This window comes from Gallus gallus, chromosome 2 (assembly GCF_016699485.2).
Source record: "Gallus gallus isolate bGalGal1 chromosome 2, bGalGal1.mat.broiler.GRCg7b, whole genome shotgun sequence".
NCBI classification, from domain to species: Eukaryota; Metazoa; Chordata; class Aves; order Galliformes; family Phasianidae; genus Gallus; species Gallus gallus.
In genome coordinates, this window is record NC_052533.1 from 144,380,845 (window position 1) to 144,402,587 (window position 21,743).

Consider the following 21,743-nt stretch of genomic DNA (forward strand, 5'->3'; position numbering starts at 1 on the left):
TCTTCCTGCTAGAAAGTCCTGCAATTATGGACTGCTCTTGAGCCATTTGGCAATGGACACCTCAGAAGAAGCCAGGACCTTTGCCTTCACTTTGGCTTTTACCTACTGTTCTCACCTCCCTTAATAATTAATAGAGCCCTTCTCTGTCCCCAACTTCATATAACACATTAATACTTTATTTTAACTTCTACTGCGCATATCAAACCAAACTCAAGGTCTACATCATTTTGATCACTTATCTGTTTGCATCTTCCATCACATGATCCCATTCTTCTTATACACATGTGACCAGAACTGAATGATTTAATTCTCACTTACCGTTCCATATTTCTATTTGCCTGTTCAATACTCCTATAACATTTGGGTTTTTTTGCAGCACCCACACTGAGGATCCAAAACCATCCAAAATCATCGGTTGCTCAACCACCGTACTCCTGCACTCCACCAAACAAGCAGGTCCCTCCAGTGGAAGAGAGTCCATGAGTGCCTGAACTTCAAAGCAACCCAAATCGAAGTTTCTCTTTATTATTCCCTTTATTTCTCTTTACTTCTTCGTAGTTCTGTTTATTATTCACCATTTTTATAGATCTTATCCATAACATCTCCAACTTTTAACTCCTCTCTAAACATACGTACATTTTCTTTCCAATTTCTCTGTTAAAAATAGCCAATTATTAGCCCAAAACTATGTAGCCTATTAATACATTGATTTGGCTGTTAATGAAAATAAATAAATAAAAAGCGTTACACAACAGAACTATGCACGTTGCATGGTTCTGCACGTAGTTCTGCAATAGAACTATGCCCAACAGAACTATGTTATTACATAACAGAACTGGCAAGTAAACATAATCTATTACCCTAAGAACTATTTTTGTTAATACAACCTATGAAGTTGTGTTTTTTTTTTTTAAATTAGCTTGATGCTCCCTAAAAAACTTTCAGCTTTCCATGTATTTAACATGACGACTCAGAGAAACTGTTGTGAAATTTCAGTTTCTCTCAATGACAACATACAAAACGTTCATCACCACGACTTGGTCTTCAAAAAAACAAACCATAACAGTGGAAGTAAGAAATTATCTCTGATACAGACAACATGTCCTGTCATAAGCAAAAGCACAAATTAAAACTGATGTGGCAGCTATGAGTGATAACTATCATGATTTACATGCAGAGTACAAGGAATTTACTGAGGGAAGTTATTGTTGAAAGAATCTTTAAGTTCTCCTACCCTCTGGTAGGGGACAAATTTTAAAATGTTTTCAATGAACCTGTGAATGGCTAACTAGTACTGAAGAAATCTCAGTATACAACACTTCCATTTAGCTTAGTAAACCTTAATTATAGAACAGTTATAAAAAAGACAGCAAGTATTTAACACAAATCTGACAACCAGTTTCCAGAGTAAAGTCACTTCTGCAAATTCAACATCTAGCCAATTAGGTTTAATAAGTTATTCACAGACTTCACAACCTCAATTAAGCAACGTTTTTAAATAAGCAGTACTCACTAGCCTTCGTTAAGTATCCACACAAAGAATTTTTAACATAACCTTATTTTTCATGGTCAAAAAAACCCTATTATATGATGAGAGGTATAAAAATAATGATTTGATTATTTCATTGTTCTCAACTGCCATTAGAATTAAACAAAGAAGTACTTAAAAAAATCTGAGGCCAATACATAGAAAGTTCACTTATCAAAACCAAGAAATACTTGACTTTAACAATAATAACTTACCGTAGTGGATTGTTCAAGAGAGCTCACTCATTAAGCCCTACAACCCTGCTAAAGGGCATGAACCAGCTTGCTCAGAAAGAAGTCTTGGCTCGCAGTTTTTAATTTCTGATCACTGACTTTGCTGCTGTGATACACATTAATTAATTACTTAATTATTCACTTCCCAAACTTACATACTAGAAATATATATATATATATATATATATATATATGTATATATATATATATATATATATATAAAAGAAAAAAAAAGGGAAGGAAATCCATCGTATTGTTTCACATCAGCATTCACATGAGTCATCTTGCACTTGGGCCACAACAGCCACATGCAGCAGTACAGACATAGGAAAGAGTAGCTGGACAGCTTCCCTGCAGAAAAGAACACGGTGGTGCCGGTCAACAGCTGGTAAGCATGAGCCAGCAGTGGGCCCAGGCAACCAAGAAGGCAGTGTTTTAGATTGGACGTTAGGAACAATTTCTTCATGGAGAGCATGGTTAGGCATTGGAACAGGTTGCCCCAGGAGGTGGCGGAGTCACGATCCCTGGATTCAAGAGACGTGTGGATGTAGCACTAAGGGATGTAATTTAGTGACGGGACACAGTAGGTATGGTTGGAGACTGGACTTGATTTTTAAGGTCTTTTCCAACCCAGATGATTCTATTCTGCGACAGTACTTGTCAGAACTTGTAAATGTTGCCCTGAAGCCTCTGCCATTTGAATGGCCATAAGAGGATGTCCTCTTTTATGATGGAATGTAGCAGTCATACACCTATTCAAAAGCTTTAGGAGTCCTTACTACATACACATAGGGAAATATAATTCTCAAATATTATAGATTTCATTCATGTACCTGGTGAAGAAGTTGCCGGTCCTTGGCACCGCCTCCACAGCTGGCAATATTTGACCCTTTTTTCCAACCTGCTCTTATCAAGGCCCTGTTTGCTCTTCACTATTCAGTTCTTCGGCCAGCTCTGTTCCCTTACAGTCAAAAGCATTGAACCTCATGGTCCTCACACCAAAGCCAAAACAGACCTTCATCTAACAGTGTTACATTTGCAGTTACTAACTGCTAAGTCATGTAAACACAAAGGACTCAGAAAAAGCTGTGTTGCACCACAAAGACAGAGGAGAGGATTCAGCTACTCAGACCTCTACCTTGTTAATCTTACACAGATTATGACATTTGCCACTCCTCGCTGATAGACACACTGTGCACAGAATGGAAATGTAAAGGTGAAGCATGGTATGTTGTACAAAACGAGATATCCTGGGGCACATAATGTGGTAACAACTATTACCATAAATTATGAAGTGATTTCTGGATAAATGAGGGTTTTCATGAAACGTAATTTTAATGGTTTGATAATCAAGTGAGAAACACAATAATTACCATGCCTGTTTTTCAATAAACTAAAATCACTGCTACTAGCAACACTTCTTTGTTAATGTACACAATACAATCCCCTCCTGGAGCTCCCTGCTTTTTTCCTCTAATTCGGAACAATCTGTTGAATCCCACATCACTGCAATAAACAATTTCAGTTTCACTGCTGATTATATCAAAAATATTTCTAATTTACAGCAAAGCTCCTTCAATCACGTACAGCTGACAATGCAAGAAACAGTTTTACAGATGGAAAGCTCCACTAGTCTAGAAAACTATCTGAAGACTGGAATTTCCAATAGCTTTTCTAAGAGATTTCCTGCTCCATAATATAGAAAGCAGAAACAACGCATCAGAGACTTCCAAGTTATTTTCGTTTCTAAATATCCAGGGGAAGTAAAGAGGCAGGGAGTAAGCAGGATGCAGCATTATTCTTCTTTTTATGTTTGCTTGCAGAAAATATGACAAACACAATCTCTAGCAATGAGAACAGGGACGAAGAAAACAATTTCTCAACATCTACTCTTTGTCAGGACAGGAGATTTCAAAATGATGGTGATGAATGGAGGGAGAGTAAATTACAAAAGAAACCACAAGTAACCAAAGTAAGAGCTGGAGGAAAAGTTACAATTTAAATAAAAGTGGAATGAGGAAAAGATCAAAAATAAAGAAGGAACCAGGAAGGTACAGGGGAGGAGAGAAAAAAGACCTTTAATGAACAGCCTCACTCAAATTAAAAAACAATCGACGCCCCAAAATGAAAAAAGATATCCTAATAGGAGGTCTTAGTGAAAAACATTCTGGACATATGGACCAGTAATATTTGATTCAAAAGTAAGCCCCTATGAATGACAGTTCTACATTACAAAAGAAAGATCTAGGACCAGTGCCTCAAAAAAGGGGAGTATTTCTGAACTTGTGTTTTGTAAAATTAACCAGAGCTCCACAGTAGAAAGAGTTGGGTAATTTCAAGGCTCAGTATATGTTTCATCTAAGTCTCTGCAGAAGATTCAATAGAATAAAAATTAAACCTCCAAGTAACGTAGGAGCTATATGTACAGTTACAAATACATATAGATATTAGTTCTATATGTATAGTTATAAATATATAGTTACAAGTTACTGCTTATCATTGAAGAATTACATAACAAACGGGTTTAGAAGTGGTAGAAAACTCTCTGCAATTCCTAAACACAAATAAAAGAATAAAATATTTTGCATTAAGATTAAAATCAATATCCTTAAAAGGCTTAACTTCTTCCAAGAGCTACAAAATCCACTTTGCTAAATGACTGTTTCAAAAGACTTATTGAAAGAGTTTTTATCCATTAAAATGTAATGATTTCAGGATATGTAAACTTCAATAATTAAATCCATAGGAAAACAAAAACAATTCAAACAAGAAGATGCAAAGTAATTATAAAGAGTTATGCGTAACTTCACTCCTGTTTTTTACATATTGTCCCAAAAACTGTGAGTAGTAAATTCATACACAAATATACAGAGAATACAGACATGAATATGCACGTTTTGGTAAGTATTTAGTGTGATTTTCTGAAAAGAGTAAATTATTTCTGAAAAAAATAGAAAAGGAAGAAGCACTGCTTGCTACCACTATTTTCGTCCACTTCTTCAGAAAGAAAAGTTGACAAAATTCAACCTTGAGACAGCACCCTTTGTCATGATATTACTGATATTGCTACATACTTTGTACTTTTCATAATTGCTTGCCTTGAAACTGATGTATTTCTACTTCAAAATAATATTCAGGCTGAAATTTAAATACATTGAAGTAGTTCCATTAAAATGCTTATCAACTGTACGACTTAAGAGAACGCTCCCAAAGAAGACAACTGTGCTAAAGTCTATGACCAAACTGAAACATCTCTTTTTTCATGGTTCATCGTTTCAAGATGAAAATGATGTTATCTAAGCAAAACGATCATCTGAAGAAAAAAAACAAGCAACAAAATACCTAGGGTAAAGTCAGCTGTAGAAATTCCATTCAGACACAATATGGTAAATGTTTCATGACATAGTTAGGTAGAACATAATATTTACATCACGCCAGTAGGGTTAGAAGAAACAACACATATAAGAGCCTACTTAATTCTAGAATATTTTTACTGCAGAAATTGTCATTGCTTACTCTGCAATTTTATTTTTCTTTATTCCATTTCTGTTTCTATAAAAACAGACAAAGTCTGGGGAACTACATGGAACTACAAGAGCATTTCAAATTGGGAAAGGGTAATGACCTACTGGGTTCTGGTTTTAACGGCAGAAGAACAATATTCAGAGCACATGAAAATCTTATTGAAACATTTACTGAGAACACAACTAAACTAGTTGAGTCAGTGTTATATCCATATACCTACTTCACAACCTACTCTTTTATATTTCATCCTTTACTAGATTCAAAGCCAAAGTAACTTCAGAAAGTACTAGAACTCAATGACAAGCCTTTATATACATATATATATATATATATACACACACACACATACACACACGTTCTTTGCCAGTTTTACAATGTTTAAAAGAAAAACGAGCCCCAAATATCAACAGCAGGGTAGAAATAAATACTATTCTTTAAAGTAGGACCCTCAAACTACGAAAGGACTTACCGCTGACATTCTCCAGCATGCAGAATTAAATCTTCATTGTTCCTAGCACTGATGGTCAACTCATGCTCTGTTGAATTGAAGACATCAAGAAGTAGATGGCATTGCCGGGTGCTGTTCAGGCAGGGGACAAAAGGATATCTGAATGTCAATAACGCACCAAAGAACAATCATACATATATCTGAATAAACGTTTATACATAAATATATATGCTTGCATAGAAATATACATATATTCACAGACAGATACTTGGTACCTTATATTTATATCAATATCTTACTCTTTTAGTAGAAATATGTTTTTTTTTAAAAAAACCTAAAACCTGACAGAAGCATATATCCAAAAAGATTTCCATGACAATTATGACCCCAACAATATTAAGTCTTATAGCATTTTATCATCTGCATATATTCACACTCTGTTGCTTTAAGATTCACTTCTATGGGAAAAAGCCACTCGTTTTATTCACCTCGTTCAGCATTCACACAAGACAGGTTTTATTACTTCATATTACCCTGACATTTATCTTTTTAAGCAGCAAAACTTTAAATCCTTGCTCAGTTTGTAAGGGAGCAGTCCCACATACTATAGAATCATGAAATGGTTTGCGTTGGAAGGGACCTTTAAAGATCATCTGGTTTCTACCCCCCTGCTATAGGCAGGGACACCTCCCCTAGAACAGGTTGCTCAAAGCCCCATCCAGCCTGGCTTCATCTACATCTACAACCTCTCTGTTCCAGTCTCACCACCCTCATAGCAAAGAATTTCTTCCTACTTCCAACTATCTAGTCTAAATCTATCTTCCTCCAGTTTAAACCCATTTTCCATTGTTACGTCACTACCTGCCCTTATAAAAAGTTCCTCCCCAGCTTTCCTGTAGGCCCCCTTCAGGTACTGCAAGGCCACTATAGGTTCTCCCTGGAGCCTTCTCTTCTTCAGGCTGAAGAGCCTCAATTCTCTCATCCTGTTCTTCTAGGGAAGGTGCTCCAGCCCTCAGATCACCTTCATGGCCTCCTCCGGACCCACTCTGCCTACAGTCTGGAGAATGTTGGCTTTCTCTATTATGCCAGCTACTCCAGGAGAGACAATTTTGTCCCTTCTTACAAAAACGAACACACAGACAGGACTAACAGAAGGTCTTATATTAACCAGCTACTGTCTTCCATACTCAAATTTCCCTAGATGCGTTCATTGGGAATATACAGACTGTGTTTTTGATTACCTTTGGAGATAATATTGATAGAGCTACAGAAAAAAAAACCTTACTGTAATTTTTTAGTCTTATTTATAAACTTCTCTTCTTTGTGAAACAATGTATAAACAGGAACATTGAATAAAGATTATAATGTAATACAGATGAAGCAAAAAAATCAGAAAGAGAATCAGATAGAAAATGCTAAATGCAATCAGATAGGTATGATAATGCTTTATCTGTCAACTCTGAAATTCAAACTTCCTCAGATGCTACTTAATTAAGGAAAATATCCCAGCCATAAGCATCACTATAATTTAACTATAAATGACTTTGAAGTTTAAATGTATTTATAACAATATTAGGTGACTTGTCACTGGGAATTACAGAATAAAATAGTATAGCCATTGTACAAAAATTACAGATCATTACAACCCATGTAATTGCTAGCACAGACACCAAGTAGGGAAAAGCAGCTTGTATTGGCTGCCAGAAATAAAACTCAACAGCAGCTTTAACTTATTGCAGAACCAGAGAAACACAGAATGGCTTGGGTTAGAAGAGACCTCAAAGATAACCTAACTCCAACTCCGTGCCATGGGCAGGGTTCCCACCCACCAGGTCAGGCTGCCCAGAGCACCGTGCAACCTGGCCTTGAACAGCTCTGGTGATGGGGCATCCACAGCTTCTCTGGGCAACTTGAGAGGGAGCTCACATGAAATCAGAAGTTCCCCAAAAGGGAAGAAAGAGAAACACGGTGGTAAGATAAGGGTTGTCAGAGCCATCTTTCAAGTAACACACATTCAAACTCTGTAAGATACAGTTGAGAGTCTCAGGTAGTGAAGTATACTTCTTCTACTGCATAAGAATTTCAGTTCAACTCCAGTCATTCCAGAGGCAATTAAGCTCTGACAATGCAAGAGTATAAGAGAGCTGCTCTTCCACTTTTGAAAAAGGTCCTTTTCTGAGTATCAAGAGAGAGCATTTCCAGGGCGCATACAGGAGGAACCGCATTGCTGCTATGCAGAACCCTGAGATGGGACATTCTTATTAGTATGGGTCTAAGCCCCAAGTGGCAGCAACACCACGTGCAACCAGGCACTGAGCGAGCACTGCCTGGGGACAGCACCATGCCTCTAAGGAAAAGCAGAAAGGAAAGGGGGGGTGGGAGAGTAGAGGTGCTTTTTTGGTATTTTTAAGGGTTTTTGCTCTTTTCGCGTAAAATTCCAATGAATACTGAATATAGATAATGCACAGAGGTAGCTGAGTGCCTGAAGCAAACATGTCAAAACTCATGAATTTTGAACAAATAAGGAGTCACGGCTTCTATCACAAACTCCCTGCCTATACAGCTCACATAAAAGAATGACTGCGAGAGGCAGTAGCTAACCTGTTACCAGCAAGGAATAAGAAAGTGAGAAAGCAAGCCTGGCTTCCATCTCACTGCTGGGAGTAGGACGAGCTCTGTAAAGCCACAGGAAGCTTCTGTCTCTCCAGCAGATGCTAAGACATGACTTTCAAGTGAGATTTCTGGTGTTTTGTTTATAAAATTCTACGTGGAAGCAATTTTTTACTTATCCCACAGAAAGAAACAAGCAGTTATTTGAAATAACATTCATACAAGACTTGTAAAATAGTTTTTGGCAGCAGAATCAAAGTTTTGTAAATAAAACAATTGATGTTATAAATATAAGGGACCTAAAACCAGCAGTTCTTTAGAACTCAACACCATCACTAATTCCAACAATTCCTGAATAAAAACTCTTGGATTATACAGTGAAAATTATTTGTCACAACATTTTGCTCACCCTTTACGAACACCACAAAAAAAAATGGGTGTACAGGTGTATGAATCCTTCTTTGTTTTTGGCTCAAAGCTTGCTTTCTGAGGCATTTCTGGTGATGAGACTCTGACTTATCTAGGAGATGAGAGGTGGGTATTGCCCGGTGGCAATCAACATCACTGTGTGGACAATTTTACATTTGAAAGCATTTCTCTGGAGCTGTTTGCCTTCAGAAGAGAGTGCTCAGGACTGTTTACTGGCAGAAGATCTGGCCTGTGACCAAACAACTCCATGTGAGACTGGGGGATGATACCATTGCATCTTGTGAATGCAAGATAGAAGTTGGTGCCTCCATCAGGGGAAATATTTTTTTCTCGCCTCTTTTAAGCTAAATAGGGAAATCTTCAGTAAAAAACAGAAGTCAGAGTTAGAGAATCATTACAGTACTTGAAAAATAATAAGATACAGGTATAAAATGATTGCAGGCAACACGAAGGCAGTAGGAAAATACTACATCACAATTCAAGGTAATTACATATCAGCATCAAACCAACTACTGGAGCAATAAAATAAAAAAAACAATTTCAGTTTACAAAAATATAAGAAATGAAACAAGCTTTGAATACTGGAAATAAGACAAAATATAAACTCTGGAAAATTAGACGTAATACTACAATAAAGGGGGGAAAAAAAAGAAAGTCTACAAGTGGCTAAAGTGCAATTTACTTAAGATCTGGGAAGTAGAAAAAAACTTTCTTTTTTCTCTTATTTTCTGCCATGTCACAAGCAGTAGGACTGTGTAGAACTGATGAATCCGAGCTACAAGCAGGTGAAAAATGAAAGTTCCAGGAAAACAAAGAATTGGTAAGAAAGCCTAATTCCCTCTTCATATCACTACAGATTAACATACAGAAGACCATTCTTTGAAAGGCAGGAATAGAATGACCTACTTCAGTGTCAGTGAATGAGATTTTAGAAGTAAATCATATTTACACAATGGTGATAAAGGAATTCCAGCATGAATTTGCTGAACTACTGCATACAGTTTAAGTCAGTAATCTGTTGTTTAAACTAAGCTCTGTACCAGAAAGATTTCAAATGTCATATTGTTTTAAGGATTTCAAGGCAATTGAGAAAATCTGAAACCATCAGCTGTTGCCTGCACATGAGGTAAATGAGTTTTTTGAGAAATGTGTAAGCTTATTAAAAAAAAAAAAACAAATCGAACGAACACTCATGCTAATAAATAGATCCAAAGATGATTTTATTACAGACTATAGCAGTCCACCAAAATTTTTACCTGAAGAAGAGCAGTTGTAAGCCCCTGTTTCTAGGAACTGGGAAGGACTATCCAACATTTGTTCAATTCCTTCTTATTTTACTAAACTATCCCAATTTCTTCTCCTTTTAACAAACTATCTACCACCAGGTAATATTTTACACTGAATATTTAGTGGGTTGGGAAGGGCTGTACAGGGTAAGCCACTGTGAGAAATTAGCCAAAATTTACCTAGAGTGATCATATAAACTTCATTTTCCAAGGAAACTGTATTTAAAACTACCCAGCAAAATTTCCCAGAAATTGGAAATATATGTCTTTTTTGAACAGAATGATGTAGACATTATTGCACTGTATTAACAGATCAGTTTAAACAAAGACGAATGTATACAGACTTGGAGTTAAGGTCCTGAAAGGATTTTACTTTGGTTCCCATCTTGCTGTTTTGAAACAAGCAGTTTCAAAGCCTAAGTGGAAAAACACTAAAAATCACATTCTGCAAACAATTTCCCTTCCAATTATCTTCCTTGTTTGTCTCTTGTGTTTCCTTTAGAAGAATCTACCACGTATTTCATGTGCAAGTTTTTTATTTTACAAGTACCATGAAAGGCTGCATCTAAGAAGGCAGGGCAGGCAATAACTAGAATTAGAAAGATGTTTTCAGTTGGATGAATTATAATCTAAAGGTCTCAGAATAACGTGTCCAATTAAGTCAGTACTTATTTCAAACTCTAAAAGATAAGATTTATTTATTTCTAATTCTACAATGTCTTGGAGATTTATTGCATAAATTAATTTCTATTATCTTCCGTTACAGAACCCGGGATGTAACACAAAGAGAAGTTAGTGACATGATGAATTGAACCATGTATTAAAAGCCTTACAGCATCTGCTAGGATTACAGAAATAGTCACAAAAGTGGGGCCATGGGAACTCAGACAAGAGGCAATTACACTGTGATCCAGAAATTTCTTTCTGGGGTATTGCAATTACTATTCCAACCTACTCTGAAATGACATCAGAGGATATACTTCAGTAACATTTAACACAATATTAAAAACCAGATGCAGCTATCACACTCTAATGACAGCTCACTGCAGTGAATAATCTTATTGTCGTTCTGTTTCTAGCTTTGTTCTAAAGTCAGTTGAAACAAGAAACACTCAGAGGGGTTTTGGCAAGTTATCAGCATCCTGACTCAGCTTAGTTTGCCACCAACTGAAATGAAGGAGCGTTTTCACACCCACATTTTTGTTTGTTTCTTTCACGCCTTCTTTTTAAATGGTCATACCCAGTATCCCTGTTCAAAACGATGCCAGAGAGAGAAGAGAAGCACTTGGAAATGACAACAGGCAATCGCAGGCTGGAATTCAACCTAACTCCCCCAAATCCACCAACAAGCACAGTCTCTTCATATAGCACAGAAAAAGATGATTTAGAACATAAAGTCTAGATCCTAAGCATCTTTATTGTTGCTGTTTTGTTTTGAATAGTTTCCTTAGTTCCATTTAATTTTTACTAAACTCCCTATAAATCAATCTTTCCACCTTAGATTATTAACTCAGAAATGCACGTATCTTACTTGTAAAAGGGCTTTTTCACATATTCTAAGAATTGTCCTCATCTGACTTTTCCTAGTTGTAAACCTCATTTACGCTAAGTATTCCCAGCACATCTATAAGTACTTGCAGATTTATGTTCTCACATCTTCATGTGCCAAACTCTACATATTTAACATTTTGATCTCAAAAATCAGTGCTCCCAATCTGTAAGCTACTATCTGCTGCACTTCCATGAACCCGCAGCAACATGTATAATTAGCAGAGTTTAGGGTTAGTAATACGATTTAACCACTGGACCTAAACTCCTATGTGTCATGAGTTCTTACTCATTAAAATGTATCATCAGCTCAATGGTGTGAATTAAAATAAAGAATGTAGTCTAGAAAGACATCCAGTCTTGAGAAAACAAAAGAAAAAAATTACTAAACCCACTCCTTGACAGTTTTTATAAATGGTTAATCAGTCTAACCAATCAAAAAGGCTTTACTTGAAATTGAATTAGCCTGGTTTCTTTTTCAACTGTCTTGTTTTTTAATATGAGCGTGAACTGAACATTGTGGAGATACCAAGTCATTTTAAACAGGTTATAGCTTAGCCTTCTTCACAACAAACTACAATGACTGATCTTCAGGTGGCCAACCGAAAGACGTTTGCCTTCCCTTCAAAAATCTATGGCATTTGAGCACTGAGACATTGAAAATGCTGCCTGTCAGCAGGTAGTTGATTCTCATTCTAAATGTATTAAATATGAACACCTACTTAAAAATTCAGTTGCACAAATGCAAGAAGTGTTTCAGAAAATACTGAAGAACTTCTCTACAGTGTAACCAAAGCATTTGTCAGAACATGGCTGAAGAAACACGCTATTTACTCTTCTATCACTGGTGAGTGATGAGCAGGATTTCTAACCCAAACCTGGTTTTTGCAGGGTGTACACCGCAATTTACTGTACTGAAAATGTGGGCAATCATGGAAACAAGAACTGAAATTTTAAATATCATATCTGGTTTTGTTAAGGCCCAAACTTCTGCCCATCCAACAGAGGATCTCCTGAGAACTCTCCACACAAGTAAGATCATTCTTTTTCCACATTAAGTGAAGCCCAAGTTGGAAAAATTGTATACGGACATGACCCAAAGCACTGACAGATCTTAGACTAGGAACACACTGCAAGCATTACTATGGACAGATGCCTTGTTAACAGTACTACATCATTTCATTAAATGAAATACATTAATGCTACAAAGGGAAATGAATCTACAGTTAGGTGAACTGGCACCTTTTGAACTTTACAGTGTCAGACCTACAGTGTTGCTTTTTTTCTTTTTTAATCTGACTCAGCTACAAGAACAGAGTCCCAGCCTCTGCTCTTGCCAAAAAAAGACGTGCAGGTGGTTTTAAGATCAGAAGAAAACTTGGCTGCCTTAGGAAAATTAAGAAATTTACTTTGCTCATTATCTTGAATTTGTAGAATGGAAGGGTAAGACCAAGCGTTACCCAAAAGGGAATGCAGTCCCCTGGTTTCACTATGGGTGGACTTCATCTACAAATCCACATTTTCCAGCCTTTGGAGATGGTTCTCGTTTACTTTTGTATAGATGGCATAATGGCAAGGGATGAAAAAAAAAGTACCCTACATTGCACACAGAGTCTATCTTATTACAATTTTCATTACTAATCACAGGATAATAATTTCCTTTCAAAGACAAATAAGCAAATCAAGGATTGTAGTGACATGACCAGAGGCAAACAACTTCCAGACATGAGTTTTTTCCATCAGTCCTTTTGGCAGTTCAGTGAGCATACGATGATATCCAGTGAAAATCCTTGGAGCAGAATACGGCTGCTAACTGACAGAACATCACCTCTTCTGACAGGGCTGGTATCTGAATCAAAATTAGGCAACAGATCACACGCACAGAGCACAGCGAGGGCTCCATCAAGCTAAGGTGCCCCTACTGACCAGCACAGATAAAAGGTTAAAAGGATCTCTTGTCAGGATGGAATTCATCTTAACACACAGTGAAGATGCAGTTAATGAAACTTCTACCTATAAAGCACAGGCCTGTGCATGAGTGGAAGGCATAATTATGGTTAGATACTTAGACAAACAAAAACAAAGCAAAATCAACCTCCACTCTCACAGAAAACAGAACACAACAAAAACAACAACCAGCAATTTCAGTGCTATCTCCCATGTATGTCTGCTCAAATAGAAGAAATACCGACTGTGTCTGGAAGGCTTTTACATAAACCATAAACCATAATCTTTATGTTACATTGGGGGGGGGGGGGGGGGGGGGGAAGTGATTTCATTAACGTTTTCCCAGGTTTTGTTTGTTTTATTTTCCAGTAGAGACCTAAGGGAAAAATCAGTGTTCAGAGTTTTATATTTCACTTTGATTTTAAGCCCAGCAGCTATTAAGCTATTGTTTCTTACTTTTATTGAGGTAAAATGTTAAAAAAAAAATCCAGAAAATGAAAACAGAGTTAACTTTCATTCTGAAATGACAGCTGAGAAGGTAAGTTACAAAACACAGCCTCATGTAATGACTAAACAAAAAGTTCAGTGCCTAGAATAGAATTTAAGCAATGAAATCTCAGCTGCAACTCAACAGGAAATCTGAGTCAAGTTTTTAAAAGAGCAAGCAAAGACAGAAAGTTTGATTTTCTCTGGGCTTCAGACATTGGCAGTGATGATCAAGAATCAAAAAGCAAACATTCTTTCACTTAATGACAAATATTTATCCTCAGCATTTTGGAAGTTGAAGTTACTTTTACTCGTTCTAAAACAACATTGAATGATGACTTTTGATGGAGGATTACCATTGGGAAGCACAAGGGTAAACAAAAAGTGTTACTACTCACTGAAATTAAACCTTTGGAACAAAGAGTACAAGGCAGTATGCACTTAAAATGCTTCATGACTGAGCAATCTATTATGTTACATGAGTACATGAGATTGAATAGTCATTTGAAAAGTCCTGCAATACAACATTTCTGAAACAAATTTAAACGTTTGTCCCCAAACATTTCAAACAACTTCAAATTAAAATCAGTAATATCTTTAACTTCACCTTCAATCAGCAAGCCAGTTTCCACTGACTTAAACACTGATCTATGGGAGGAACAGGCTAAGAATGAAGTAAATGCATACAATACAAGCTGCAGAAAACTCAGCTCAGTTACTTTTCATGAGGTGTCTTCTTTGGTTCACAGGAACCAAAGAAACATTTTGTGCTTTGTAAGCTGAGGTGGGGTTCATCCATCCTTAGACATTTCTGCAATAGTACGACAGTGGTGACTCATTTCTTCCCTTTGAAAAATGAAGTATGGCACCAACATCACACAGACTAGTAGGCCTTTCCAGTCTACTTTTGGGTTTTCTTTATGAAATTTACCGCTGGAACAAGTCTTAGGACCAATATGAATCTCTTGAACAATTAAGTTCACTCTCAACTCTCAACTCTCAAAGCAGTGTTATAGAAATGCAATAGTAGAAATGCAACAAAATAATTTCAAACTTAAAAATAAAACAAAAGCTTGCTCCCATAATGCACTTTTCAATAATCCTGCTACTTTTGGGTACTAGAAGAGGATTTCCAAAATAAACAGAACTACAGAATATCCTAGGTTGGAAGGGCTAAACAGGGATCATGTAGTCCAACTCCTGGCTACAAACAGGACCACCCCAAATCCAAGACACATCTGTGAGCACTGCCCAAATGCTCCTTGAACTCCAGCAGCTTAGGGCTATGACGATTGCCATGGGGTGCCATGACCACTGTCCATTGCTTCATTCAGTTTCTACCCACTTTGTAACAGCTGTATAAAAAACATTTCCTACTTCTTTGTATTTGTACCCCAGAGGTAATTATGCATTGAAAGCAAGGCCACCTTCAGTCTCTCTACCCAACAAAGGCAAGCATGGTTATTCATTTTTTGGTGAGAGATATTCAGTGGTCACCTCTGGAACTTGCAGACATTTAATGCATCCCAAAGATTTAAACAAGTTAGATTATTTAATGACTGGTATAGGTAAATTTACGTGTAGACATGTAATTAATTGATTAAGAATCACTAAAATCATTAAATTACAGAACACATTTTTGTAAAAACTGTTTTACTTAAGCAGTATACAAAGCAACAGTTTAAAATATACAGAATATGAACTGCGCATTTAGCAGCAAATAAAGGCAGTTCATAGCAAAACAATTACGTATTACAACTGATTGTGCTCAGCTGATGAATCAAATTTTAGTAATTAGGGCATTTGAGAACAATCAGCTGTTGCTATGATTTTTTTAAAACTCATTAGCACAAGGGAAACCACTCTGTCACTAATGAGAGAGAAACCACTGAAGGAGAGAATGGTTACGATTTATTCCTTACATTCAATGACAATCACTTACGCACACATTTTTGTAGGAGTCTGCTAGATAAACGCAAAAGAACGTGATGCAGAATATACGACAACAGTGGAGAGATACAGAAAGTAGTATTATAATAAACAGGACGTACTCTGTCATTGGTAGAGTAAACCTTACTGAAATAATATTCGAAACTCAGAAATTTTCCAGTGAACATGGATTGCTTTAATTATATTCTGCAGTTAAACAAGGTTAAATTCCTACAGTGGAGGAATTTTGAAAACGGGTTCACAGAATTCTTTGCCAACACGCTGCTGGTGATTACTGAAAGTTTTGAGCATTCTTTTTAGTTTACAGCCAATGTAACGATGAGTCACACATAAAGGAATCAAAATCAGGCTTACCTGGTTGCTGGAAGGGTGCTGACACGTGTAAAGAAAACAGAAGGCTCTACTTCTACATGAAGACCTAGTGAAAGGTTCCGGTAATATCCTTCAACATGTCCTGGGCCACCGGAGTATTTAAAATACAGAATGGCTTCCAGTGTCTGGAGAAATAGAAGTAAATTACTTATTAGTAATTAGTGTGTGTCGTTACTGTGCATTTCAAAAGTACAATTAAAATCATAGAAGTGGTAGCAACAACGTTTCTATGCCATCAAGAATTTGAGTTGGCCTTCCTAACACACCTATTCTGTTACCTGTAGAAAAAAAGGGAATCAATTGACTGCACCCTTAAGTTGCTTTTCTTCCTTAATCCTTTCAAACTTACAAGTGGAGAATGAAGTCCGGTGGACATAATTCCTCCTCATTTAACATTTAACACAGAAAAGAGCTTATTTTTGCTTAGAAGAGTTTCTAGGTTATTAAATGAGAAGCTCTTTCACTCTTTTAAAAATATTCATCACTACATTACATTTGTAATTAAAAGAGAAACATAATTTTTTTACTGTAGACTGACACCGAACAACAACAGAAAAGTAGAAATATCTGGTTTCTATACTGTAAGCATACACTCATCTCCATTAACTAGCAGACTACAACAACACTGTTGACCAGATACAATACATGAACCTTGTCTTACCTTGATATGCACTTCACAGAACATAACTGGTTAGCATTATTAAAAATAATGATTATTATCATTAGTCTTACAGACTCATTACACTAATTAGCACTGAACCTTTATTTCTTTGTTGGAACTTTTGGGCTTTGTGTCTTTTTTACTTAATAAACAGCCTGTGTGAAGCTTCCCAGCATAAGTCTCCATGTCATCTTCAAAGCTCAAGCTCAGAAGAAACCTTTGGTTCACCCAAAGTGACTATACGCCACCTCTCCTTTTATTACACTCCTGAAGGATAATTTGCTTGAAGCAAGGCAAAAATTTGGGAAGTCTTGATGGATTCTTTCTCTGCTCTTATTCGAGTCCCCAGGCACCTGCAATTGCCAATCTCAGAGCAAGGATACGGACACTACTCTGGCATGGACATTAATTACCAGAATTCTATGTCAACAATTACAGCAGTTTCTAAAAAGCATTTAGAAATACTGTCTTTTTACTCACTCATTAGCTTTTGTTTATTCTATAAAGAATTAGAACACGTCCCCTCTAAAAACAAACATCCAAAAAAAGAAAGAAAGAAAACCCACAAACTCCAAGGCAACACCTTAATCTAAGAAAAAAAAAAAAAAAAAAAAAGTATATATTATTTATAAGCTCTAAGGAACAATTTAGGAAATGAATGACATGGAAAAAAAATATACCGTTTTGTTTCGGAAGAACAGAAATACTGAAAATCCATTCCTTAAAATACGCACAGTCCAGGGATTTAAAGAATATCAAAGATACTAAAGCAACAGTTCAGTGGCATGTGCACAATATTGCACATTTCCAGATTGCTTTTAAGCAATGTGAAGTAACTCCACTTCTTAATTTGCTTTCAATAAGATTCATAAGAGTCACCTGAGAATACAAACAAATCTATCCACTGGCTATTTTGGACAAAGCCATCAACTCTGTTTATGTCAATTCCTAATTTGTAGCTAATGAACTCAAGTTTAATATATGTCAGGAGAGCTAATTGATATTAAATACAAAAATAAAAAAGCACAAACCCATTCAAAACACACTTGACTCTAATTAACCATCTGGACTACTTAATAAAAATTAGAGCTAGACTCCTCAAGTACAGGTATCTCTTGTACAGGGACGTGTTCCAATGTAAGAATGCACTTCAATTCTCATCAGATTTTCTGTGAAATCTCCAAGTATGTAAGCTCCATAGTAGTGCTGCAATATTCAAAGTTCCTTGCATTGTAAAGCTACTGAGGTGTTGTTCCATGCTTCGTCCTACATACGATCGTGGCACAAGACTGCTCGATTAAGCCCAGACCCATTGAATTACAAGTAAATATAAGTAAATGTTAGAAAGGTCATGAAGCACTGTCACTGCACATGCAAAATCCTTCCTAACATCCAACACTAAATGAAAATGCTCAAAAAAAGGGCTACAAAATACATACATTGATAAGCAAGAGAGTGCAAAGGCATCATAATTCTTGGTCTCTCCTGGAGAGAAAAAACTGTCAAACTGGCTGATGGCCCTAAATATGCCTCACATCCCAGATGAGAGAACAGCAAAAGACTTAACGGTCTTCTTCCCACTCCAAATATAAAACCTAATTGGTGGCAAACAGATTCTGAATGCAAGAACTTCAGAGCACTGAACCCTGCACTCTCACCAGCTGTGATAATGGAGCAGGGTTCCTATCATAGAATCATATAATTATTCAGGTTGGAAAGGACCTCAAAGATCATCAAGTCCAACTGCAGCCTAACCATAGTACCTTACCTCTAACAACCCTCCACTAAATCATATCTCTGAGCACCACATCCAAACGGCTCTTAAACACATTCAGGGATGGTGACTCATCCACCTCCCTGGGGAACCTATTCCAGTGCTAACCACCCTTTCTGTAAAGAAGTGTTTCCTAACATCCAACCTAAACTTGCCTTGGTGCAACTTGAGGCCATTTCCCCTCATTTTGTCACCTGTCACCAGTGAGAAGAGACCTACCCCGTTCTCACTGTAAACACATTTCAGGTACTGGAAGAGAGTAAAAAGGTCTTCCCTCAACCCTCCTCTTCCCCAGACTAAAGAGCCCCAGCTCCCTCAACCTCTCCTCATAGGGCTGATTTTCCAAGCCCTTCACTAGCCTCGCTGTCGTTCTCTGGACCTGCTCCAGTACCTCCATGTTCTTCTTGTACTGAGGTGCCCAAAACTAAACACAGTACTCGAGGTGAGGCCTCACCAATGCTGAGTACAGGGGCAGGATGACTTCCCTAGTCCTGCTCACCACACCGTTCCTGATACAAGTCAGGATGCCATTGGCCTTCTTGGCCACCTGGGCACACTGCTGGCTCTTATTCAGCCAGCTGTCCAACAGTACACCAAGGTCCCTTTCCATCAGGCAGCTTTCCAGCCACTCCTCCCCAAGCCTTTAGGTTGCCTGGGGTTGTTGTGACCAAAATGCAGGACCCGACACTCGGCCCTATTGAAACTCATACCGTTAACCTTGGCCCATCAATCCAGTCTACCCAGGTCCCTCTGTAGTGCCCTTCTCCCCTCTGGCAGATCAACACTCCCTTCCAGCTTGGTGTCATCTACAAACTTACTGAGGGTGCACTCAATCCCCTCATCAAGATCATCAATGAAGATATTAAACAGAAGTGGCCCCAGCACTGAACCTTGGGGGACACGGCTCGTGACCGGCCGCCAACTGGATTCAACTCCATTGACCACAACTCTTTGGGCCGGGACATCCAGCCAGTGCTTCACCCAGTGGAGCGTACACCCATCCAGACCATGGGCAGCCAGCTTCTCCACTCCACTATGAATATACATACACAGAAAGGTACAGCTCCAGGCAGACTATATATTGGGAGTGTATATGTATGCACAGAGGAGGGGCATGATTGAGGAAAACATTTTTTTCCAGTGTTATAAGGCAATCAGAGAAAGTTTCATTCCTTAGAATTCCTATAATATGAACAAAACGTGGAAAAAAAAAAATCAAACCTCCTTTACAACTTTCTACACACACACACACACACACCTTGGGAAGGACCCCACATCCAATATCTAAGATTGATTTTCTGTCTCCACGACAGAACAAAAATCCTCCACTTTCATAAGCTTACACAGCTGCAATTTAAAACAATTTACTGTTCTCTCCCACAGCCCCTCCAGAGAAGCAGCAGCCGAATGCTACAATCCCAGACTATATATCCCTGTATGGTTACTCCAGATGCCTTGCAGAACCTACACAGACCACAGACTGTGCCAGGGCACCCTGCTGACCCAGATTCAACTTGCCATCAACCAGAATCCCCTGATGCCTTTCCACAGGAGAAAGCCTTCATCCTCTCATCCTCTAGTCTATACGTACATCCAGGCTTGTCCTATCCCAGGTACAGGTTCATATAGTTGTTCTTGTGAAACTTCATGCAGTTGGTGATTGCCCAGCACACCAGTTTGTCAAGACCTTTCTTCATGGCCTGAAATTACTCTGGAAGGAGACGACAGCTCCTCCCAATGTAGTGTCATCCACAAACTTACACAGTATACCTTCAAGTTGTGTTTCAGTGTTTTACATAATTACATTAAAAAGTCATACTTTCAAACAAAGGCTCACATACACTGCATTTTATAATTCCCTTAGAATAGCAAAAATGACACGATGCAGATCTTAGCATTTAATAGAAGATGAAATGCCAGTACTTAGCTACAGGCAGTTTGCTCCTGAAACTCTGCAGATACTGCCTGCAATAATCGTGAAGAAATATCGGAATGTAACATCATAGGCTATCCATTAACATTGTTAAAAGGCAGCATGAGGAGACTAAAAATATTTAAATTCAGAATGTAATGTTCTTTCCATTTTAGTTCCTGAGCTGCTTATAGAAAAACAACTCTTAGTAATGAGCATAATTTCTCACGGGATTAGGGCTTGACATTTGAAAAGTAACATATTCTAGGTGTGTAATCTTCAAATATACCTTCTTTTTTAAATCAAATTACATGCCCAGTGGTAAATATGTTTTCATCCCAAATCCCATCATGCCCCTGGTCTCCAGCTTCTCATCCAAATTAACACATGCATTGCTAGGACCTGCTCCAGAAGGAGAGTATGCATGCATGAGTGCTTAGCCACTCTTCCTCACGTCTATCCCCTTTTCTGAGCTTTTTGGATGCCTTTTGTTTTCTGTTTGCTGGTTGTTGCTTACTTTTTCTTAGACTATTAATTCCTAAAAACGAAAATTTCAGCTGCTTAAGAATTTTTTGTGTATAATTAGATTTACTGGCAGTAGCATTGAGAAATAAAGTTTCTCCAATTAATGATGTTCTTTTCAATAGAAGCAGATAAACCTGCAATAAATAAGCTGGTAAATAAATAAGCAAAGAGCTGGCCAGCCAGAAGTGTGATCAGAGGCATCCCATGTCCTCAACACCAACCATGTGGCGATGCAGAGCTGGTGGTAGCTCCCAGCTCTGCCCTTCCATGGCTCCCTTGTGGCTTCTTCTCTTTCATGGGCTCCCTCAGCTTCTGAGGCTGAGCTCAGCTCAGGGCTGCCATGTTGGCACACTTCATCCAAGCACGTGCAAAATGCTGCTCCAGTAACACAATTCACACAGAAAAGTAGTATGCTCAACACAGCTGAATCTTCAGCAGAAAAAGCTGAGAACGTGAGCACTGAGAAGTAAACAATGCCTAGATGCCTACACTGCTGAAAACAAGGAAGA

General features: G+C 37.7%; 1 protein-coding gene across 8 annotated transcripts in view; it reads right to left on the reverse strand.

Annotated features, from left to right (window-relative positions):
- TRAPPC9 (trafficking protein particle complex 9) overlaps positions 1-21,743 on the reverse strand; it is a 474,624-nt gene that overhangs the window by 305,601 nt on the left and 147,280 nt on the right. For all 8 annotated transcript variants that reach the window (XM_015283239.4, XM_004940062.5, XM_040690620.2 and 5 more), the window contains 2 exons: positions 16,345-16,487; positions 5,756-5,866 (listed from right to left, as the gene is read on the reverse strand). In XM_015283239.4, the coding sequence (XP_015138725.1) occupies positions 5,756-5,866; positions 16,345-16,487 (254 nt within the window). The remainder of the gene's footprint in view (positions 1-5,755; positions 5,867-16,344; positions 16,488-21,743) is intronic.